At 42.8% G+C, this 25,690-nt stretch overlaps 1 protein-coding gene across 2 annotated transcripts; it reads left to right on the top strand.

Moving 5' to 3' along the window:
- Positions 1-4,889: 4,889 nt before the first annotated feature.
- LOC117550012 (G patch domain-containing protein 2-like) lies at positions 4,890-23,886 on the top strand. Of its 2 annotated transcripts, none has more exons than XM_034222276.1 (9): positions 4,890-4,966; positions 6,170-6,835; positions 12,010-12,071; positions 12,929-13,078; positions 13,185-13,270; positions 13,357-13,421; positions 13,528-13,567; positions 17,889-17,967; positions 23,659-23,886. In XM_034222276.1, the coding sequence occupies exons 2-8, from the start codon at positions 6,174-6,176 to the stop codon at positions 17,895-17,897; spliced, it is 1,074 nt and encodes a 357-aa protein (XP_034078167.1). In that variant the 5' UTR covers positions 4,890-4,966; positions 6,170-6,173; the 3' UTR covers positions 17,898-17,967; positions 23,659-23,886. The 2 variants fall into 2 exon arrangements, with proteins under 2 accessions (XP_034078167.1, XP_034078165.1); XM_034222274.1 differs by having other exon boundaries at positions 4,945-5,042.
- The last annotated feature ends 1,804 nt before the right edge of the window (positions 23,887-25,690 follow it).

Genomic DNA, 25,690 nt, shown 5'->3' with positions numbered 1-25,690 from the left:
TAATTTCAGTACGGGTACGTGTACCGTTACACCCCTAATTGATTGATATGATTGCGATTTAAATCAGCATATACTTCTGTCAGGGGATGCCACCCCTCAAAATCTCCTGCCACCCTCTTGCCACCGGATTGGCAAAACACTGGCGAGTCTGTAAACCAGTCTGCTTTGATCTATGAATTAATGTCCGTGACTCTCAGAGTACCTGCTGCCCGCAGCTGTTTTATAGGGAAACAAACACTCAGAACACACGCGCACGCACGCACGCATGCACACACACACACACACACACACACACACACACACACACACACACACACACACACACACACACACACACACACACACAGAGAGAGAGCCAGTGGCAGACTGGCCATCGGGACGTTCGGGACGAATCCCATTGGGCCGGTACCAAAGTGGACCGCCCGTCACTAACCGTCTAAGTACGATATATATCTCAAATAATGTATGCACTGTCATTTCCCCACGTAAACATAACAGTCTGCAATGAAATGGTTGTCTCCTGTGCGCTTCACTTCCTCCTTGGCGCACCGGTAACTTTCTCAACAAAAAAAAGTGCGCACGAGTTAGTAAAAAAAAAGTCAGTTAGATACTAACTCGTTATCCTGACTTTTTTTTTTCTCTCTCTGTTTTTTTTTTTTTTTTTACATGTCCCTTTAGGGGCTCCGTAGATGAATGATCTTTTAAAGAAATTGTTTATTTTAATACATTTTAGACTTTATTTGAGAGATTATGTATTTGTTTTTCGCCTAGGAGCCCACTATAGGGAATATAAATAAACTACAACATAGGATCAAAAACAATTCTCTTAGATATCAGTATCACAGAAACATTATAGGAAAACTGCAATAAAAAAAGGAGATTTGAATATCAGCCTGGAGCAGTGACGGTTCTAGACCAATTTGACTGGGGGGGCCAGGCTGGGGCCAGTTATTTTCTGAGGGGGGCACAATAAATGCAGTATGACAAAGACAGTATGAAGTAATTGCGCATAAGAAACAGCGGCGGCGCCAGAGATTTTATTTTGGGGGTGCGGTGGGGTTGCTTGACGTTTCATAGAGGTTGCTCAAACATGTAGGGTTTCCCATTAAGGTACCGGGCTACAGTGAAATGTTCTACTGCAACACTCCCCACACACACATACACAGTACATCCGCGACTGTTACAATGAAGGCTCGATAATCAGCTCACGGCATATAGGTGTAAGCAGGGATAAAGTGCTATTTTTTAGAAGTGGGAGGTGGACCTAACATCCTGTAGGGGGGTCCGGGGCCATGCTCCCCCGGGAAGATTTTAATTGTAATTTTCAAGTGAAAAGCATCAATCTGGTGCACTTTGAGAGCAGCATTTGGAGATCTATGGATACATCTCTCAACACCCATATGAAACAGAACTGTAAACAGATTTACTCATAAATACTTATTTACATTAATCGTGACCAAAACGTTTGAGACCCACTGAGATAAGACTAAAGTTAACTATCTAAACACAGAGAGTCCTTTACCTCACTGAGCTGTGGTTATCTGAGACTCTCAGTCTGACAGGCGAGAGTTCTCACTCCACCTTGTTGTTGAAAAAGCTCCTTATATCTGTTAGCGTAGCTAGCTAGCACCAGATGCTAACCACAACGATCTCCGGTACCGGTGTGCGCTCTCTCTCTCTCTCGCACGCACGCACACTAAGGCCCAATCCCAAACCACGCCTTACACCCTACCCCTACACACTCCCCCTCCGTGACGGAGTGAAATCCGTGGAGTGACACATGAGGCTCCCTCCTGTCAGATAGAGGGAGTAAATACAGCGGCAAGCTTTGGGACAAACTCCCCTCTCTCCGGCAGAAACAGGAAATGCCGTAACTGTATGTAACAACGGTTTCAAATCAGCATCTCTTTGACAAAAATGTAAATTAATAACTCAAATAAAACTCCAGACATCTTTAATTGTGTTACTTTTTTGTAAAGCTCTTTTAGTTTTAAACCTGATGTTTATAAGCTTCTTAGTTTTTGCAACAGTCTGTAAATATACACACCTTTATAATAAAATGCACACATTTACCTTTTTCTAGACTAAACACAGGTAGCCTATCATCCTAAGTTAAAAAAATATGAGGTTATCATGAGGTTGTTAACATCGCAATTTATCAGTGGATGTTTGCTGAAACTACTTGTAAACAGCATGTTTCCTGACAGACACACTCAGGCAGAGACCGGTCTCCAGTCAGCACCGCTGCAGACTCGCTGTTTGAGGGCTTGATAGCCCACTCCTCCTCCACACCGCTCCACACTCGTTGGTTTGGAACAGCACTTAATGTGGCGGACCCTCCGCGCGAACGGAGGGGTAGTGTGTAGGGGTAGTGTGTAGGGTGTAGGGGGCGGTTTGGGATTGGGCCAAAATGGCTCGTGCCACACACACACAGAGCAGAGCTTGAATGAAACACAGAGACCCAGAAGTAGGCTACTTGTACTGTACTGTAGCATATTATTTTCGAATCAATCATTTTTCAAATTATGAATTTCACACATACAAATTAAAAAAGACATACATTTCTTGGGGGTGCTATGGCTATCCTAGGGGGAGCTGCAGCACCCCCTAGCGCCCCCCTGGCGCCGCCTATGATAAGAAAACTATGCAATACAGTTATTGGTATTTGTTTCAGTACACATATTTATTTCAGATACTTATAGTTACAGTTTTTACGCTCTAATGAGTCTGACTAGAATGACAAATAGCGTTGGTTCCACCCAGCGCCATATAGATAGAAGAGTTACGACAACGGAAGTCCAAAAACGTTATCGTCACGTGGTTCATGTAGACGAGGATCGTTCCCCGGAAGTTCATGGCGGGCAATGTGAATGCATTGATAACAGGAGATAGAACTACGATTTTTGGTAATTATTAGTGAATAAAGGTTTTGATTTGCAATATGTATACAACAAATCGATATGTGTATGTATTTACATCAATATGTTTTAAAAAATAAAATAGAATTTGCTAATATTAAGTGATAATATTAGGATTAGTGTGAACAACTAGTTTACATGTTAGGCTATCAGTGCCTTGGTTAAAGAGCCTGTTGCCGTTTATTTATAGCTTTGAATTCTTTAAAACCAATATTATCTTCTTAAACTTGTATGGTAGTCAGGAGCATCACTTTCTAATGTTTATTGATATATTTAGAGGGAGGGGATCTAAAGTAATGCTTTAAAATTCAGATTAGATTAATTTCTACCATTTTCTTAAATTCATGGTAGTTTCAGTAATCCCATGGTAATTGAGGACACAAGTTATCTAAATGACTAATGTCATCTTTATGGCTTTCAGAAAGGACAGGAGACCGACAGGTGACTATCAAAGGACTAGCAGCAGCAGCAGCATGATGATGATGATGATGTTAAATGTGTTGTTTTAGGAACATCCATTGCAAATACATGGAATTCAATAAACATTGAATAGCATATCATGCAGTTTGTCTGTGCCTTTTCCTCCGTGTTGTCCTGGTTTGCTGTGCTGCCTCCTAGTCGCCACCATGGTTTGCTGTGCTGCCTGGGGATGCTCAAATCGCTCCGAGAAAGGAGTACGAATGTACGGCTTCCCCACTGACACAGAGCGGAGGAAAAAATGGCTGGCTCAAGTCAGCAGGAGCAATTTCACGACCAACAGCAAAAAAAAATGTGATGTAATTATATACAAACACTGCATTTGCACTTTTTCACAAAACGAAAACCACACCATTGGGAAAGCTTAATGTTTTGTTTAATACAAAAAAACAGGGAAAGGCTTGAAAAACACAGAGTTGAGACTCAGGGTGCAGGGTGAGGGTCTCAGTGCAGGTATTCAGGCTCCATTGAATCCCCCTCTGGTTCTTGTGCTGAAAGAGGGAGTAACAGACAGGAGACAGGGTTATACACACCTATATAGCACACCTATTGGATGGGAAATTGCCTTGGGGAGATAAGGTGTTTACTTATATAAAACAGTAGTATTAAACTTACCTTGTGTTTTCACTCTCACTTAAGTCCCTCTCCCTTTGCCATCAATCCAAAATCAGCTGAGCTGCAACATTATACAGATAGGTAATCAACATAATCACAAGGACACAATATGGCTCTGCTAAAAACACTCACTCTTACACGCACCAAAGTTATATTTATCTAATATTTAACTCCCTCCACCCCTGCATACAATCCGGTTTAGAAGCCCCTCTTCTCTAATTCAACAACGTTGGACAAAATGACATTAAGAGAACGGAATTTACAATTAAAAGGCTGTTCAACGTGTGTTGCTAACTTGATTCGGTATCCTAGCTTAATCTGTTACCTGTAAACGTTCCCTAAATCTACTAATTTAGGGATAATCCACTGACATCCTTTAATACACATGTTAATTTGAATCAGATGTACTGATAATATCCGCAATATAAATCTTTAAACTTCTTCTTACATTTAAAAGTCCGTCACGAACGGTCTATTATGCTGCAACTCTACAGCTCTGCTAGCCTTGGCGCTAACTTCCGGGGAACGATTGAGAGGCTCCACGATTGCTGTAAAAAAGTGGTGCATTGGAGTGAACGGAGATGACGTAACTCTCAGTCTATATGGCGCTGGTTCCACCTATTCCGTCAGCCAATAAATCGTTTAATCATAAACTTTTTTTTTTCATTTTCAGGGGGGTCCAAAGTCCCCCCCCCTCCTGGCTCCCTCCTAGAACCGCCCCTGTATAGGAGTGTTACGGTGATAACTAGTAAAGGTAAATGTTATATCTGCAGTTTAGCAGGCTGACTTTCTGCTTCTTATCTGAATAAACCACAGGCTTTTTATGAGAAGCTTGGACAGTGTGGCGGGCTGTTTAAAGTCACTACAAGTGGAGACACCTGATTGGCTGGACAGCAGACCGGAAGTGCGTCTGTTTCCCAGCTGTGCTGAAAACAAAACAAGACAAGCTGCGACTGGTGAGTGCTCAAACACAGCCATCTGCATATCAAATCATGACATCATGATAGCGGCTAGGAGTCGTTTTAAGACACGGTGACTGAGTAAATCGCTGTTAATCGTTTGGTTTAGCTGATTTAACGGAAGATGTGTGGCTGTGCTGAGCTCACGTGTTAGCTGTTGTTATGTAACACAGTCTAGCACGTCTGCTATTGTTTTGGTGCACTGATGCTGTTCAGCTTCAGTCACGTTCTTACCTTGTTATGAAGGAGGTGTTTTAATTTCGTAGCTAATAATGATGTGCAGATGCTCAAAGCTTTCATTTTAACACAGCTGCAATCAAAAAAACAAACAAAGGTTACACAGTGTGTCTTCGCTCCTTCAGTGTCAGACCTTAGGAAAGGCCTGGGTATATTCTATCGTTTTTTTTAAAAGCCACTATAACGCCTTTCATTCTGTCTATTTGTTTTAGCAATGTGAGAGACTACATCCACAGCTGTAAATGGTAGCATGGAATGTGTCAACTCCAATGATCAGTTTGCATTTCAATATATTGTATCAGTGCTCAGTTATTATATGAGTCCAATCTTTCATTGAAAGTAACCCCTGTTTTTATTTATGGATTCAACAGTCTATTTTTAAAGGTATTTTGATAATAATGGTATATTCATATTTTCTTGGAAATTCTTGGCTTATCTATAAAATCATATGATAACTGATGAATTAAGATCAAGCATTTACATAAAACAATGTAAATACTGCCATAAACTGTTATAGTGAAAGCAGTCACAACATTTTTGAAGATAATCTATCGCATGGTTTCACATCCTTGTCAAACTAATTTCTGTTTTTGGAAATGTTGGATTTGACTATCACTTTTGGCAACCTGCACATCAAACTGATATTTTAACAAGGTCTCAGTCTGTAATGTCTTTATTACATTTCTAAATGTATTGGAGCCATAATACCACATTTGCTCGCTTTAACATCACTACAGAGTGTAATACTTGGAGACATCTGTCTATCAAGTTAACATGATACCAAGGAAAATTAACTATAGAATTGTTCACTTCAGGCACTACAGCATTGGCTTCACGTTCAGCTTTTGTTTATTGTCTTGGCTGCTGTATGTCCAACTACTCTGATGTATCATATTTTGATGTAGCATCATCCTTGGTGTTACGCTCTCTGTGTTTACTCTGTCTTGTATCTTTGTTTTCCAGCACCATGATGGATGAGCTGGTGCAGGACCTGGTGTCGGCTCTGGAGCAGACCTCAGAGCAAAGCAAGCTGGGAGAGCTGTGGCAGGAAATGGTCCTGAGTCCGCTGCACCAGCGCCGGCAGATCCGTCGCAGCAGAGGCCACAGGCGCTACCGTCAATCTTCCCTCTATCCGCTGCAGCACAGACGCTGCTGGATCGAGGCCTCGGAGTCCAGCTTAGACGAAACTAAAGGACACAGAGAGAAGTCTTCCTCCTCCATCGCCGCCTCTGTGGCCAACTGCAGTGACTCTGACGACGTGACCCCCACCAACCGATGGCGCTCCGTAATGAGAGGCCCGGTCAGGAATAGGCAGCCTTCCTGGCCAGAGTCCGACTCCTTCACAGAGAATAATCCAGGACGGCAGCTCAAGAGGAGGAGGAAGGTCAAACGTATGACCTCAGACGTCACGGTTAGGTTGCAGCAGAAGTTAAAGGTTTCCAGTGTAGATGGGAAAAGAAGACAGAAGCCGTCCAGGATGCAACATCTGGCGGGATCCAAGAAAAGGTCTGGAGGTTGGGTGGCAGCAGACCGACCGACTGAAGGAGCCCGGCTGATGGGGAAGGAGTGCTGGAAGAGGAAGATGGCCAAGGAACACAGAGATGCTGCAGATGAGAACATGTCTGAAGGGTAATGTTACATTCATTATGTTTCCTACAGTAGCTCCAGTCAAAAGTCGCCATCCATTTAAGAATAGATAATTTTTTCTAGCTAATCATTTGTGAAAAATAAGCAAATCCAGCTTTCAGAAGCCTACATTTAATTTACTGCACTGCCACAAGCCAAATGTTAACCCTGTCATTGTTTCAAAAGTCAGGATTAAAACCATTCTGAAAAAGGAGCTCAAAACTCCAAAAGCCCTTTTTACCCTTTAAATGGAAAGTTACCAAGGCAGTTAAACCCATAACATAAAAGTCATGGGCATAACTACTATCAGACAGGAGCAATTAAACATGGCGACATTTAAGATGATCTATGCTGCCTGTCTTCATCGAGCCACTTGTCAATATTCAGCATGTCCTCAACCAAACCAGAAAAAAAATCATATCACAATCATATCACTCCACTTTAAAGTATTGAGTTGACATTAAAAATGAATGATAGTCTCTTCATCCTCATCTCCTATAGCTGGAATGATCACCAGGGAGGGATCTTTGATAGTTATGCCTCCGGGCATCTGCCAGCTCATTATTTCCTTTCCAGCAATATTGTCACAAATAAATAAGTGACTTGGTGTGGTATTGATTTATTTTGAAATTAATTCCTTTCTGTCCCAGTGTCCCAGACTGCACCGTCTTGTGTGTATTTTATTTAGCGAAACTAAATGTGTCTGTAACAGGCAGCACAGAGTTTGTTAATACAGTGAAGCAAACACTCAAATATATTGTAGAATGAAAAAGACTCAATGTAACAATTATATTTAGCTGTCACCTAGTCCATGCTTTTTCTAATATAAAAAGCTGCAAAAAAAATAACAATTTAGTCTTTTGAACAATGGTAAAGCTACAAATAAATGGTTTCATTTGTCTTATTTTGCCAGAGCAGCAGTCAACAACCCAAATCCCTTACATTTTATAGCAGCTTTTAACGATAAGTGTATTGTAAAGTGCTTTAGATAAGATTTAAGAAACTACAATGTTTACATATCATTCAGTTTGGTTCAAGGTTCTTTATTGTCAAACTAACATAGCTACAGAGTAATTATGTAATTGAAAATCTTAGGTCACAGGCTTCTCCAATAATGCAACACAATAATACAGATACGCAGACAATATTAAAACAATATTAAAGTATATTATATTAAAAGTAATACAAAAAGAAAAATAGTTTTAAAAAAATGTGAAAAAAAAGTGGAATAGTGCAATACGAGTCTATATACAAGTTATTGGAATGATATATATAGATAATAGATAAATAATTACTAAGTAGCAGATGAATGTTATGAAGTTGTTTCAGCAGTTCAGTTGTTTAACAGTCTTATTGCCTGCGGGATGAAGCTGTCTCTGTGGTGGCTTTTAATGATGATCCTACTTTAAATATATATTTATTTTTTCAGAATGGATAAATAGTGTTTCTGCATTAAATACATGCCATGTTTAATCAACTGATAAATAGACAGAATTAATGGGAAGTGCACTTCAGTTGTTTTAATATAATATTCATTAACAGTTTTGAGCCTTGGAGTTCTCATTGTCCACGTCTACTCATGCTCCTCACAGGGTACTTCCTTTGCTGATCTCATTATCTGTTGATCTATAAAACCTGTAGAAGAAGAAGAAGACATTTGGAGTAATGTGTATTGGGACAGACAGAAGGCTTTACATCTTCTGGTTTAATTTGTGCTGACCTCCCTAGCCCCTAAACGGTACTTGTTTTCTTACTTTATGGAAAAATCAATAGTCGTTCTGACAGAAAACAGCTCCGGAGAAGAAATAAATGGGAACACCATGGCACGCTGTCAATCATTTCTCACTTACACAACGCCAACACTCTTGATTGCTGCTCAGCAGACTGCCACACTGAACCGAGGGCTGAACAATCTGATGGTTAAGACAAAGGATACGAGCAAATGTCAGCATTGATGAAGGGTTGACACTGACAGTGGTACAACAGCAACATTTATACTCAGAGAGTGCACTGCCCATTTAATGTCACACACCGATGCAATTGTTGAAATGTCTTTTGAAGCACTTCTTTGGTCTCCATTCATTCCATTAACCTCCTTCATATGGAGTGTCTGGTCTCTTTAAACGTGCCTCTCCTCAAGGTCACTCCTCTTACGCGCACACTGAGCAGAGCGTTGCCTTCAGCCACCCAGGTTCAAGGGGAGCAGATGTTGGCGGCTCCAGTTGGGCTCCACATCCTTGATTAGAGCTGGCCCAGCCTGCTGGCAGTGAGGCCACCTGGCACCCAGGCTGGCCCAGCGAGCAGGCCTCACCTGTGGGTAGACGCCGTCCCGGGCCCAGCCTCCGACTCCAGCTGTGAGCTGCTACCGCTGACTTTAACTCCGCCACCAGAAAAAAACAAAGCATGTTGTTCCCACACTGCGTTGTAATTTATATTTTGAAAAGTATACGAGGAGTTTTCGTACAGCATTTGCCGAAGTTAATTTTCATAAATCTCTGCGACTAATCCAATTACTGCAGCTCAGGGATGGTGGGATAACCTTATAATCAGACACCCATGGAAGAGGGCATGGATTTGGGTTGGGGCGGCTTGTTTGAAGAGCCCACAGATCCATTGTTATCAGCGCTTTGCCCCCACCCCCCCCCCCCGTCTCTGCCTCTTCTTTATTCCTCTGCAGAATGAGCCCGAGCTCAATAAATGGCGGCTAGCCTGTAATCTCTGTGCAAACTGCTCTGCCTCTCCCAGGAGTTGAGGATTATATCCTAATGATTAGTGCTCATCTGGATACTGTGTTTTGCTTCACCTCTCCAGCTTGTATAGAGACAATAGGGCCATGTGGGGACTTAAGTTAACTTCTAAAAACACAGCAGTGCAGTTTTTGTCTTTGCCCTTGCCTTTGTCTCACCATGGACATATGGCATTTTATGTAATTAAGACTTATTTACTTTATAGCACCTAATCCACGATAGAATACTTAAAGACTGGGGGAGGTGGTATTTTGTGTGTCAGCCAAAGACCAAGTTTGCGCCAAATGTTTGTCAACTTTTCTCGACAAAGGTCACTGCTGAGAAAAGAAGAGGTGTTTCTTTTGGTCCCAAGAAAAATGGGGGCCTCAATTATTTATTGCATTAATTAGGCAGTACTTAATGAAAACGGTCTCACAAATCGGCGCTGTGCTGCTCCAAGCGACATCACATTACACCTTTAATACGGATAAATACTTAATGGGTGTCTTTAATTAATTGTTTATACCTGTGATTCTTCTTAAACTTTGAACAAAATCCCTTCAATAAGATGAAAACACTTTACTAAGATGGTTACCTATGGAAGAAGACACCACACTGCTTGTTGATCATCACTTATTGTAATAAAGGTTGTGTAATGAAGCATCAAATCCAAAATGGTTGTTTTTGTAGAGCTTGTGGCTGTGTCCTCTACTGATGTTGGAGGGTTGTGTGCTCCAGATGTCTGCCAGTGTGTCCAGAGGTGGGGTACAGCTGAGCAGAGGCCTGGGGAGTCAGTCTGGAGAGATGGGCTGAGGGGGGAGGAGGAGGAGGAGGGGGGGGGGTGGACAGTCCAGGACTGCTACGCCACGGCATCCTCCAGATTCCCCGGAGAGGCCTGCTCCCTCTCACATCTGCTTCTTGTAGATGTGAGAGGAGATGGTGCGCGACCATCTGGCCAGGAGGACGCGCAGGCTGGACGGACCATCTCTGATCCTGCTTCACTTAAAGGCCTCTGCAATATGGGGAAGCACGGTATCAGCGCATATCTGACCCTCCTATGAGCAAGGTCGGCGATGAAGAACAGGAAGCAAAATGCAAGGCAATCAAAATCATCAACCCTCTCATAAAGTCATTATTAAAATGTATGGCTGGCATATATACCTTTCTTCTAGTCTACAAATGTCACAGAATAGTTTTTTCTTCCTAAAAAAGACAAAAATCTAGCAAAAGAATTGTCAAAAATACATAAGATATAAAAGGAAAACAGTTAATTATTAGCTGGATGTCTTACACTGATACTGTACATCTACAGGAATGTTGATATTATATCATTGTCCTTAAATAAATACATATTTGCATCTTTTTTTAAATGGCTAAGAGATTTCAAAAATTAGCTGGCCACAGTAGTTTTTAGTTGTTTTATGTGTTGTGAAAAAGAAGTACATTTGGTTGGAACTATTTTCACCTGCGGATCGATACACATTAGTGAGCATTTATGGCAGCAGTGCACCCCAAACTGTATCAGAATGATTCATTATAAATGAATACAGGTCCTCCGTTACACCAAGATGAATTGATGTGATTTCTCTTTCGATTCAGAAAAAAGCTTTTGGAAATAGAAAACTGTTGACATATGATTGTTAGAAGTAAACAAACAGCATTGGAAGAGTTATGTTTCAGGGAGAGGAAATCCTTTTTTTTGTCCCTCCATCTTTGTCCCCTCCACCCCTCCCCTTACTCCCCCGCTGACCTTGGGGTGTCTGGAGGTCCCAGTTCAAGGTGGCTGAGGTGTGAGAAAGGCAGGGAAACCCAGGGTGGTCTGGGGTAGCAGAGGGCGTGGAGGCACTGTAACAGGGGTTGGCCTGGGGGTGTGGAGAGGAGCAGTGAGGGAGCAGAGTGGGGGCGAGCGGTGGCAGCCCACACAGCAGATGTTGGCCAGTTGTTGTGAGGAAGCAGCATGTCTGTGGGCCGCTCTGTGTGTGGGGCACACCCAGAGGGAGGGGCGGGCAGGGGAATGTGTTTCGCTCTCCTGTCATCCTCCACAACGCCGGCCAGATTAGATTGGAGCTGACAGCGGAGGATATTCAATTAGATTGTGCATGTCACTCAGTGGCTTCGATCAGAGCCTCTCCTCATGCCTTTGTGTTCGCTATCGCAACGAGGGAGAACACGGCACGCTCTGTCTTTTTCTGTCATTTACATTTATGTCGACCTCTAGATTCTGACTTCTCCATTATTTTGTATAAGTGAATGTTAAACATCCACATCACAGGGGCATGTACATTTCTGATTCACATTGTTCACGTTTCAAACGCTTAAACACTGTCTGACCTAAAGAACCCACCAGGTTTCAAATGACAAATCAAAACGGGGTCCTCCATCCTCAAATGTCACTGATATTAAAGAAGCAGCTGATCATTCACATGTGATGTTTCTCTTCTTTTTTTGCAGGGAAACCAGCAGCACATGCAGCAGTGACCCTGGCCTGTTCACCAATGATGAGGGAAGACAAGGTACTCAAAGAAATCCTCATTTGAACGTATGGTGGGAACAATTGAACAGCATGGTTCAATCAAGTAACTGCTTTGATTTTATGTATTTGGAGCTCACAGATGAAACGTTCATGATCTAGGAAAAGAAAAATGAAGAGTTGTCAGATTTGGACGATAGATACCCTGCCCCACTCTGAGGGAATGCTGGGGCTTGAGAGGGAGGTTTCGATACAATGGGCTGGTTGCTGGGCACCCAGGCGACTCTAATAAGACGTTGTCATGTCGTGTTAATGAGCGCTGAAGCCTTTGCTAATCTCATTAGCTGTGGTGGGGCCAGGCGGCCTCTGATTTAACAGTTGTCACTACACCTTGACTGTGAGAGGCATGCTTCCTGCGTGCTCTTTGCTGACTGACAGGTCTGAGAAGAGCTCGCCGTCTGGGGACAAGACCGGTGTTGTCCGGTTGGTAGAGTGTAGTTAAAGGGGTTTACCCTAAAAGATATCCAGTCATTATTGACGCACTGATCCGTCAGTCCAATCTCCGCTCCTAGGATCACCAAACAACAGCTTCTTCTAAACTATAGCATACAACTGAATTGAATGTTGATTACATTTCTTCAAACAGCTCATCCTGCATTTCAAGTGTTTTTCCCCCACTTGAATGCATTGCATTTAACAAAGGTTAAATATGAACCTCCTTTTTTCCAACATTATCCTCTATCAGTAATCTAGTTACTTGCTTTTTGGACAAAGCAGGGGTTGCTAAGGCATATTAATGAAATCTGCAATGGTTTTACATTTGTACAAATATGCTAGTTATAGCATCAGGCTGCAGCAGCATCATGCTAACCGATGACTTCCTCCCTGTCCCGTGTACAGGCGATGACGAGCAGAGCGACTGGTTCTTCGAGGGGGACTGCGGGGTCGGGACCAGTGTAGCCGGCCTGCTGCCCGGCTGGGACTCAGACGGCCAGCTGGACAACCGGCCCCCCCCCACCTTCCTGCAACCTGCAAGGCCCCCTCAGAGAGGTATGCGCAGCCTTCTTGTGCTTTAGACACATTATAACTAACATTAATGATGTACTAAACATGATTTTGCGACAAAGGAAGATAACTGTGCGTCTTGTGGTTGCAGGGTATCGGTATCACTCACGCCTGAAGCGAGTGCCTGGCTCTGCCGCCTGCTGCATGAGGAGGGACAGGAGGAGGCTCCCCAGCAAGGTTAAAGCAAACATCTTCCTCTGCCGTAGGACGCATTTGTTAAGGTCTTTGTGTCTGACTATGCATGTTTGATTTGTGTTTTACAGAGCCAGGGCATGCCAGTGTTTGTAGAGAGGCTGAGACAGTACTCCCAAGATCCTTACCAGAGAGAGTAAGATATACTGATGAAAAATAATTCAACTGAAAACACAACTCATGTGGTACCATCATCATCATCATTTTGCACCTAGTGATGATACTCTGTTTTGTCCTTTTAGCTTTTGGCGGCCTCCTGTTGGAAAGCGAGACAGAAGCCAGGTACGTTACCTTATACATCTCTTCACTCCACTTTCTTGCTTTAATTCCAGACTCTAAATCTTATTGATACTTTTAATTTCCGGTTAAACCCTTTGTGCCAATTACCTGTGTGTCAGAGAGCTCCGGGCTCAGATGTTCTTCCTCAATCTGCAGACGCAGGTAGTGGATGTGAAGCAGGCTCTTAAGGGCCTATTGGAGACTCCATTCCGTTTTTTAATCAATGCTCAATATATTGACGGACCAGTCACTGACCGTCTCATTGAAATGTATCTGTTACGGAAACAAAGGGCGCTGTTTACTATAGAAATCTTTGTTAAGCCAAATGTTGCTGGAGTTCCAGGCATCTTTTTGCTGAGTCTAGCTTACATTTCTCACGGCTTGGGCTTTCACAGACTCAAATGCTGTGTTAATATAATAACCATTTCATTGTGGATTTGTAAAAAGTATTGAATTGGTAACTTGGTACAAACTAAGCATGCACATTGAGTAAGGTGGCAAAATACAGACATTATCATACAAATAGTAATCACACGAAATAAGCTTATTATCCACATTTAACATCCTACGCGTGGACATTCGATATGTGTGGACAAAGTACAAGACGTGTGAAAAATGTTACGAGTATCAAACCGGGTTTATTAGCATTTATTATAGAATTAGTTAAGTAATGAAGTAGATAAAACAACGTTGAGTGTGTTTTGAGCTGATAAAGTGGTCCCCAGGGTCTACATAAACAGAAGATAAGTGTTGATGTCAACCCTGTCCCAAAGTCCAAGGCAAAGTGAGAATAGACAGCTACAGTTCGATGCAGCTAAAACTTCAAAATGAAATAGTTTTCAAGGTCAGCGTTCCCAAAGAGAACTACTATGTGTTGACATAGTTGTAATGCAGTTTCAAATCCCTGCATTTCTGGGACTGCACAAAAAATAAAATAAAGAGGTTTATCCAAGAGATGTTTGTCAAAGCATCTCATCGCTCGCAGTCATCCCTGGATCTGTTGGATCTGCATGGGGGACGTTTGAGGAGCCGCTTAGCCCCCTTGGCCTGGAGACTGTGGGACTCCTCATTGTATTGTTTCCACTCGGCCTATTTATGGTGCATTCTTAATTTAGTTTCACTCACACACACACACACACACACACTCCTTGTCCTCCCTCTCTCTTGGGTTAGTTCACAGAGCGCTCCAGCACTCCTTGATGAGGGGCAAAAACACGACTGCTATGAAAAGCCCCCGACTTCTTAGGGCTTTCTTTTCTAAACTGGCCCTTTCTTCTCCACCTGAAAGGTTCCTTCAGATTCCAGTTTGAGGCATTGTGAATACTAATTTCTCTCTATTAAAAAGCCCTCATATCCCTGCCATGCTCTCATTTGAATGGCGGACTCAAGGGAGACCTCTTAATTCCTTTATAGTGGGATTCAAGACCCTTCACATCAAAAAGTATAAATCATACTCCCAAATGAATGAGGGAGAGAGGGGGGATTGACGAGAGGGGCTTCTGATGTGTCCCGTTGGACGGCACGAGCTGAATCCATCTCCCCAAGCTGCTCAAATCCACTCTCCAGTGAGATGGAGGCTCTGTCCTCACGACCCAGCTCTGCTCACATGGCACCGTTCACCTCCTCTAACTTCCTCCAAAACACACGTTCACATGCAGACACAACACCAGTTACACTTATTGTGTTGCATTACAATGAGGAATAGTATAATTGCTCTTAACAAACTTTAAAACGCCCTCTCCTGATCTCACTTCACTATATTTTCATTTATTTCCGAGCATCTAACCCGCGTGATCGATTTCTCGCACTGGGCTCCCATACATCTGACTTTTCTTTGTTTCCAAACACCCTTGAGAGAAAGTCTTTTCTCTGTGGGCAGAGTGTAAGCATTAATCTTGTATGGCGGCCAGGTTGAAATGATACTGTATTAATAAAAGCTGTCATCTCCTGTTTGCCGCCAGTTGACGGCGACAATCAGAGATTTGATGTTAAGTGATAAAGGCTGTTTGAGGTTGCTTGCTGTTTATCCTCGTATCGGCGTGTGAATAGACGCCATGCTTTGTGGGATTTGGCTGTAATGCTCGGGGCCGGCGGGTGCGTTAAAATGCATAACTGCCTCCCTGAGCTGAGCCAGGCAGCGGCAGCTTTTATCTATTGACTTATTTATTTCTAAATGACACTTGCGCTGTGAGATAAATCATAGCCTTACGCCACTCTCTTCCCCAGTTTTCATTTTAATTGTGAGATCTTGGTGTCAGCAGTTAGTATATTGGTGTGAGTGGCCTATTGATTATTGATTTGGAGTTATTGATTACGCTCCCTGGAGACCCTAATCCTTTCTGATTCATTTGAATACCTCTATTAATCTTAAGATCCTGCTCACACCTGAAGCACCGTGTACCCTAATGAAAATAGATGGCCATTTTGTAACTGTGGCCCCTCACTCCTCTTTTGATTTATTATTTTTAATTGATATATTTGCTTTTGGATGTGGGCGCCAAAATTACAATTGACACTGTGTCAGTGCCGTCTGCACCCTGAGGGACTGCGCTGCATTTAAAAGTGTCTCGTATGACCTGAAAAATCCATCTTGGAGACTGTGTCCTTGTGTCTTTGACAGCATTGAGTTGTTTTTAGCCGTCTTCATTACGTATTATTCGTTTTTTTCATTGCTTATTGCCCCTGAGTCAATCTTTGTTTTCTCATCACAGTTTCTGTATATTTAGGGACAAAACAACTGGGCAACATCTGTCCTGCTGTTATAAACTGATGAAGTAACAGATGTTGAATAATAAAAACAGTGTTGTGCATTTTTTACCACTTCCCCCAGTTTTACACGGAGCCATGTAACATGCTTATTAAAAGCCTTTGGGTTCTGCTCTGAGATGAATGGTGTGTTTTGGCTTGGTTAATGAGCCAGCTGATGGTATTCTCATGTTTGATTAGCATTGTGCTGAGGGTCTCGGTGGGCTCCTGGCTCTGCCTCTGAGCTCCCTGCAGCCTGAAGGGCCCTCACCTCCCTCCAGGCTGCAGGGGCCCCGGGGTGCTTCGGACTCGGTGTAATGAGGGAAGAGATTGAGGGATGGACCTCCACACATTAAGACCAAATGCATCAGGGTATTACTTTTAATGCCGCAGGCGTGCCTCGTGAAATAATGCAACGTTCAAGCGGGGGATCGATTTTGGAATTAAAAAGTTAGTTTGCAAAGATTTACTGTGGGGAGTTCAATGCCTGAGCTCTTTATCAGGGCCGCAAATGGCTGGTTATGTGCTGTCCGACAGAGCTACGATTGAGGGATCGATAGGCGCGTGATTTACTAACTGGAGTACAGGTAATCAATAAGTATAAAAGTAAATGAAATATGCATTACTGGGATTTTATTAGAGAGGGGTAGCAGGGAGAGAATAACGGTCAGGCCATTTCTTTTTATATCTATTGATTATACAACATAGAGGCTTCGCTCAAAGCATGCTCCGCTCAGCTCTCGACACCCCGCGCCTGCACCCGCGTCATGTGATTTATGGTTGTTGAGGTCATGGAACACGCTGCCTGTTAAAAGGCTGCCCTGACGGTGCCTTATTGTAGCATGTGCCTGTTAGGGTTGTGAGCTTTATGTAACCTGCCGTCTGCGAGGAGCGGCGCTGGATAACAAGGAGCGTCGTGCTGCATGAGCCTCTGTTCTGCAGTCTGTCATGAATTCATTTTTACAAGTTGTGCTTATTAGCATTTTCAAACAGCATTGTTGTTTAAATCGTCTCTTAGATGCAGTTAACCTGTGTATAATAAGCAGAATGTGCAAGATTTTAACTAAAATGTTCTGTCATATCTTACGGTAGCTCCCTCACACACTCCAACTGTGTTTTACTCAATCTGTCACCCTCCTCCCATGCACACACACACACACACACACACCACATCAGCTGCTCCCCCTCCCTTCCCAGTGATGGAACGGACCTTGACCTTAACTTTACATTTCTGAAGTCAGGGCTATTAAGCTGGTGGGGGGGCTTTTTTCCTATTTCAGGGCTCCTGACATATGACACAGGAGGCAAGGAGCAGGTGTAATTTGTTTATGTGAACTCTGCAATGACTCAGCCACATGCACCCAGCACCTCTCCTCATCCAATATTCCATCTGCTGAAAATATGTATTAATGAAGAAAAATTAAGGTGGGGCCAAGATATGCATCGCACTGTAAACTGCTGCGTTTGCAAATGTGCCTCGCTTGCGTTTATCGACTTTTATGGAATTATTACATTTGTACATGTTTGTGTGGGGAGGTATTGGGAGTAACGTTAGGTCTCTGTTTCTCTGTCCCCTCAGGCAGACTGAGGTCTCCTGTGCACACCACCCCGCAGTGACATCAGGAGGAGAACAGAAGCGGTGTCCGTCACAACATCAGGTATCACCCTCCACACATACTGATGAATCTCCGGCCTACTCACCACTCGCTCATATTATTTTTCCATGTGTTATGTCGGTGCATACGAAACTAAACGTGCAGGTTAAGGATTTCTAGATATCTCTGATAAAGATACCTAAAATAAGAGACATTTAGTTTTTTGTAGCTTTGAGTTTTTAGCAGTGTTAGCAACTATGTGGTTCTGTCAGTCCTCTTCTGTAGTCCAGACTGATATATCTAAACAACTACTGGATGGATTTCTGTGATGTTTTGTATAGACCATCATGGTGCTCAGAGGATGAAACCTAATGGCTTTGTTTGTCCCCTCACTTTTCTAATGCCAACATGAGGTTGGCATGTGTTTTTTAGGGAACTATCTCAACATGAATTGCCATGAAATGTAGTACAGGCATTCATGCCCCTCTGAAGACCAATTGTTGTCATTTTGGAGATTATACAATGCATTACTGATTCATTATGTATGTTTTTGATAAAAATGGGATTCGTTTTTCGCTAGCATGAGGATGTTGGGGCCATGTTTTTTTTCACCTTTTGAATGGGGGCATGCCAGAGAAACATCAGATAATACCTGGGTATTGAACAGGCAACAACCTTTCCATCACTGGGATACCTATGAAGGTGTACATGGTAAATAAACCTGCCATAAATCAGCTTCATGATTGAGCATATTAACATAACTCTTAAAGCACCACTCTGCCTAAATGCAGTTGACCAGTTTCTGTAAATACAGAATGGAAAATATTTTGTGAGTTAACAGGAGATGGAAATGTGAAGTTAGACTTGTTAATATGTTTGACGATTGAAGTTTCCCTTTTAAAGCGAAAGACAAAGAGAAGTGATGTAGAGTTCACCGTATTGCAGGTGGCAGCGAGCAGCCGCCGCTGTGTCTGTTTGGACCGCTGGAGCTGCCTTTTTTCATTAGAGTCATGGCTCCGGGCCTTGTGTCTTTGCCGGATTGAAATCTGAATTGGTTTGTCCACCTTTTTCCTCTGCGTCCTCTCCCCGTGCTCCACTCCTGCAGCTCCTGTTTGTCATTTAAATAACAAATGCCGGTAGTTCCATGATTTAGTGAAGGGTGTAGGCCTCTGATGTATATTAATATTGTCACACAGTGCACTGTACCAGGGTCCATCATTCATTTGGATAAAAGAGGTGGAATTTAAAAACAGCCAATGCTTTACTTGGGGACAGATTGCATCCATTTATTGCACTGAGTGATGGAGCGGCCGGCAACTCTGTCCTTCAGCCCCCCAGCGCTGAACCACTTCCCATAAAAGTACAAAAGGACCCCTGGCCCTTAAGGACCCCTCATATTCAACATGCGGAACGAAGGGGCATCCCTCAGTTTAGGACAGTTGACAGACCCTATTGTTAAAGGTTTAAGAGGGGGAAATAAATGTATTGAAATCTTAAACAAAACATGATAAATTAATCATTATTTTTCCAGAAATACAAAGAAATGTGTTTAATTTGTAAATCCTGCACTTTACAAATGATCACTGCATATCATTTTAGTTTGATTGGGTATTTTCTCATGGGTTTTCTCCCAAAATAAATACTGCTATGACCCCTTGGATTTTGTATAGTGTGTTTTGGATTAAGAGACTACAAGATGATCTGTTCCCTATATTGTGTAGGAGAAGGGTCCCTGATTGGCACACCCCCCTCAGCCCTGTTCAAAGTGTTTTCCTGCTTCTTGAGTCTAGTGCCCCCTGTCCACCATGATTTATCATGCATCCCCTGTCGTCCAATGTCAGTTTCTGCAGCTGCAACTGCTCTGTATAAATCTTTACTTTGGCAGCGAGCTGGAGCATGTCGCTCTTCAGTAATCTCACCGCGGCCAGGAGACGCACATTCACTCTGACAAGCTTTCACACTCCCCGTGTACACATTTTGGTTTGTTGCCATTCTGACATAAATCTGTTCAGAGACTAAATCAGATTCAGTGATTTGTTGAGCCGAGTTGTTCTCCGGTAAACATCTCGTTTGCATGTAAAGATTGTTTACTGCATTTAGAAGAGAGAACAGCACGTTGCTCTCAGTGAACACGACAGCCAGGTCTTTGTTTGAGTTGGCCAGAGGAAGTGGATTGTTGTACGTGTTAGCGCTTGATTTGAGACTCTGTAATCAGGAGTGAAAATGGTCTTCGGCCGGAGGTGTCTTCCAGGTCTCCGTGGGGAATTACTGAGGCGGTACCCAGCTGTTGCTTTTGTCTTCTTTCTTTACCCTTTTAGCACTTGCTGTGGAAGTGCGGAAACTGGTTTGGGGGAAAAAAAAGAAAAACAACACAACAATTGATCAAGCCAGGTATCTGTTTGGATTAGATGACCACTCCATTTCTCAGCCGTAAATTGCCCATTTTCTGCTTTTCTCACAACCGTCAATCCAACAACCCAACTCAATCCAACTCAATCCAACAAGTGCTTACTAGATTTCGAGACAAAGCATGCCAGTTCTCTATTATACGTTATTGGATATTATAAAAAAAAATGCACATTGATATTGTAATTTAAACTGGATCTATTTTGGGTGGCTACAAATTGTATAATTTCTGCACATTTTGATATTTGATCCAAAATGTGCTGCATATGTATGCAATGAGTAAATCATAGAATATCACCATGTTGCCTTTTGAATGTGAAGGAAAATAAGTACCTGTTGACAATATAATGAAAAATATTCCTAAGGCAAAGATCAGTCAGTGTGTGTGAAGATCCCGATGGATTTTCATTGCCCTAGCTTGTCTCGGAAACAGACTAATTAATAATCGCAATTTTAAACCCCCCCTGCTGTCTCCTACTGTAAAATGTAATTCGTCTTTATATCTATCAAGAGACAATGGTAATAACCCAAACTTTAACTTACTCAGAGTGCTTTATTTCAGGAAGAGTCAGGGTTTAAACTCTGATTAACGTCATCAGTGCGTTCCCTACGTCTTGGAAAGTGCCACACGTGGAGGCCGGCCCCCCAGCCTCCCCTCTTCATGTGTCTCCTTGCTCGAGCACGACGGCTGCGTGACAGATCACCTGCGTCTGGGGCCCGCCGTGTTCCTGCCCGGCGGTCCGGCCCCCTCTCATTAATGCCCAGGCTGGTGCGAGGGCCGTATGGCAGCACAAGACAAATAACGCTACCACTCAGCCATCACTTCTGCTGACAGAAATGCAGCCCAACGCACTATTTCGCCCTCTCCGGCTCCACTCCGCACCCCGCTCGCGTCCTTCAAAAAGCCCCTCCCCATCTCCTCCGTCTATGACCTGCACCTGCCTGCGCTGCTCCACCAACTTCCAGGGTGGTTGTTTGCGGTTGCTCCAGGCTCAGCTTAACACTGAAACCCACACAAGTTGACATAGTGTAGCCGGGAACCCGCTGCCTTTGTAAACACCCTAATTGTTTTCTTTTGTAAAGACAGATTTGTTTTTAGCAGCTCAGAGTCTGTCAGGGGCTTTCTGACTCTGCTTGTGTGCAAACCTGCTCACCGGGAGGTCTGATTTGAATGTCTTGTTTTTTTTCAATTGTGAAAAGAATGGTCTGTTAATGTGTGTCTGCGAGAGAGAAGGAGAGCGAGCAGGAGAGAGAAACACAAAGACTAATCATTAAAGAGCTATTCAGCCCTGTTCATTTAAGTGTGGGAATCAGCAGGCCCATTACTGTCAATGTGTAATTAGCTGATTAATAAACACGGGGAAGGGGAGTGCTCCAGGAAGGCCTGTAATGATTGTTTTTAGAGAGCATCACATGAGAGCTTATTAAGATGGTAAGATGGTTCCATTCAACCTCCCATTATCACCCACAATAAATGCATGTACTGTAATTCTCCCATTGACAGAAAACCTTTTTAATGTCTTTATCGACCTTGATGTAAAACCAGTTGAGTGTAAGTGTAGGTGTTCTGGCCGAATGAAAGTATCTTTTATTCATTCATCAAGTTTAATTGATCTTGCAACGTTCCCATTAATGTACAAAGATACTATAATTGTGATAAGTTGCTATATTTAAACGTTTTATATTATTTACCTACAACCTGCATACAGTCAGTGGTAGAAAGTAACCAAGTACTGTGTTTAAGTACACATGCTAATCTCCTAAAATACAATGTATTGTTAAATATTAAACCAATGTTCCCAAACCTTTTGGCTCGAGACCAGAGTCGGATCACATGTCAATGGATTTCACCAAGAGGCTTTATTTAACTGTTAGAGGCCCAAATTATTCTTATAATTCACGAAAAAGCAAAGGTAGAAATATTTGTATTTCCTTACCCTATGAAGGAAATACTCACAAACCCTCAATATTTATTTAGATCTTCATACCCTCTCCTACTGTAGGTTGGTTTAAAAAAAAAATGATACACTACTTAAGCATTGGCACACCTTACAATACATTTTAAATATGAGTGACAGGGGCCATTTTCTACCTGTATTAAGTACATTTACAGAATAATGCTTTTATTCTTTTACAATTTTGCCTGCATGACTTCTACTTTACCTTTCAAATTGTTTATTGGTACGTAAACATGAGAAACTTGAATACTGGTTCATTGATTAGCCAGAATAAGGTAGCTTCCCTTAAATAAGTACAACCTGGATTTGCGTGGTAAAAGGTTTAGTTCATGTGAATATCCGCTCTGTTGAACAGAATGTAAAATGTGAATAAACAGCGTATCCAGATTGTGACCTTGACCTAGGACAGAGGCGACTATCTGCTATGCCCTGAGCGTGTAAACACACCCACAAACTCAAAGTTCCCAGACATTTCTGTGTATCTGTCAAATATGGAAACCACTGAATTTTGATCCAAGCCTTTGACTATGTTTAACCCGAGTGTTTGGGTTGAAACTCAGCAACGGTTAGTCATCATTCCCTCAAGAAATATTAATCAATTATCTTGCCCGCCGGATCAGTTTGGGGAAGAAGTCATCTGGAAAGAGGCACAAGCAGATATAATGGGAAGGAGCAAAAGCACATGCCAGTGAATGCTGTAATGCCTAATCCTTTGAGACAGCCCAGAGCCACAATGTCACTTCTAGTTCCCTAGTCCTCTGCTCTGGGACTGCCTCACCGATGTCTTGTGTGACCGCCGCTAACTTTTTTCGGGGAAATCTGAAAAGATTTATTTATCAAGCATGTTAGGGAGCGCAATTGTTTTAGAGTTCCTCTGTCTTCTGCAGAAATTGGCCCCTTTTCTCTTTCAGATATTTCCCTTCAATTCCAGGAACAAAAAGCTTTAAGGGTGAGCCAGATCAAGAGAAAGAGGATGTTTAAAAAGAAAGGGAGTCAGTGAGATGTGAACGTGAATGATGAATGGAGTTAAAAACATACAGCTTCTTACACTGCATAACTGGAGGGGAGGGAGTTAAGCCATAGGAGCAGCACAGATTGGCCTTTTAATAACCATGTCCACGAGTCATATGGGGCCAAATTGGATTTGGCTCACTTGACCAAAACCTCATTAATATTTAACCTATTAGAAAAGGATTGCTTCAAAGTTTTATTTTAATATACCTAAAACAGCGAGTGATCCATGAGTCGTGGACGAAATTAAAACATTTTTATCCGACAGCCTGTCCATTGAATCTGGGAAATGTGATTTATGTGAGTATCTATTTCTGTTTGTTCTCAGTGTTGTGTTACATGTCCATAATATGATATGGGCTTTCTTTATTCTCTGCAGCAAGCAACCCATTTCACAAGGATCACCGGAGAGAAGACGCACAGGGAGCCAGTAACACCTCAACCCTAGTGGGACCAAGAGCACCAGGTTCAGAGTTTATCTCCCCCCCCGAGGGACCACCAGAAACCTGCACGGACAAGCACACTGAAGTGACAAATGAAAAGATATTGTGCCAGAGAATGAAAAGGCCTCTCTTGCTGCACAAACTATATAACAAAGGAAAAAATACAAAGCACATAATTACTCCTCAAATCAGCATGTTATTGCTAGATCCAGTCTTTTCAGGTGTTGTATTGCATTAACATTTGTCATGCTTAGCATGACAAATGTTAATGCAATCAAGCCTTGTTAAGCCATCTCCTGAAAGTAGCTTCAAGAGGCTCCTCGTTCCACTGAAGACTGGACGGCTCCTCCTGTTTCCACACACTGGCTCCAGGGCCACCTGCTACCACACAATCCAACAATTATGTCCACTCTAGTAGCGCGGCGTCTGTCAGCGGGAACACTGGGAGGATGGTGTGGTCAGGTTTACGGCACGAAGCTTCTGTAGCTGCGAGACAGGAGAGCATCAGAATGTTTAGCGACCCCATGCTGCTACAGGGTTCGGAGAGGCGACCACCGGTAGAGGGCCACACAAAGTACAGGCGTCCGATTAGCATGGTTTTGAAAAGCTACAGTTTGTACAAAGGTGCTCATTAGCACAACACAGAGGGAGCGTAGTCGCCGTCCTCGGAGGGCCGCTTTTGTTCTCTATTTAGCCTATCTTCCGTATTTAAATGTCCCCAAATGTGTTTAAGTTCAAGGCCAGCTGCAAATCTGTTTGAACAGTGTGTTTTCCAGCAGCAGTGGGGCCGGTGGAGAGGAGATGCAGAAGCTGTTGAAGACGGGAAAGGAGAGTCGTGCACTGTACATTCACCTACCCTTGGGGTATACATTTCACCGACTCTCTCAGCATCAGATGCATTAAAAGATCAATGGCGGCGTACACTGAGATCAAACACAACAGCTCACAGCTGGTAAACATGCCGTATTGTCAGAAAACTGCATATCTATATAGGAGTCAAGTGAAGTACATTCTACTTAACCTAAACCACATACAGATGATGACTGTCTTTAAAAACACAAACACATTCCCCTATACATTATCTCTCCTGGGGTTTGACATTTCAATAGAAAACATGTCTTTTTGAGGGCAATTTTAAGAGAAGAGATTTGAATTTGTGCAACAGTTTTTAAATTGCTTATCTGAAATCCTTCCCAACACCAAAAGGCAAAGGTATGCACTTTCCATAATGATCACAAGATACCTTTGTAGTGAAACGATCCGCATTATCATCAGCCACATTCTGCATGTCTTTTCAGACACTTTAAAGCCTTCTCTGAGAGAAGGATCGCATTTAGTAGAATGAGATTTGCCAATTAACGTGAGTTATACGTCCGCAATAATCCGTCTGAGAAGGCTTTATGTGATCATGTTGGCCAGGGATGACATTTATAAATGCTGTGTGTGCACACTCGTCTAAATGGATGCCTCACACAAGACATCCTGCCACAGGAATCAGTCAAAGTGTTGAGGCAAAGAACACACACACACACACACACACACCTGGCTACAGCTGCTGCAGCTTGGCCAAACAGTCCAGCAGCTTCGTGGGATATTCACATGCCACACATACATGATCCACATTCATAATTTGAAGTTTTTGATGAATACATTGGTTTCCTTTTGAAGCCTCTGGTTGACAGGTATTGACTGTTTAGTGTTTTAAGGAGAGCTTCCCACCTATTGCTCTATCAGTCAGTCTGTGTTTTGGTGCCAAGGCATTGACAGGGCAGGAAGAAGCATCACTTCAGATACAGTTCCATTAGTAGCGGGAGGGGAAACACCTTTCCTGACTCTCTGGTAATTAGCAGTCCCCATAATGTCATCTCAGCCAGACTGTATGCTGCAAAATGTATTTCCAATGGCCAGGAAATGGGGGGGGGGGGGGGGGGGGGGAATGGCTTCCGCAAAGCCAGTCAATTGCCCTGT

This window comes from Gymnodraco acuticeps, unplaced genomic scaffold (genome assembly GCF_902827175.1).
Source record: "Gymnodraco acuticeps unplaced genomic scaffold, fGymAcu1.1, whole genome shotgun sequence".
Taxonomy (NCBI): Eukaryota; Metazoa; Chordata; class Actinopteri; order Perciformes; family Bathydraconidae; genus Gymnodraco; species Gymnodraco acuticeps.
This window is presented reverse-complemented; position numbering and strand designations above follow the sequence as displayed.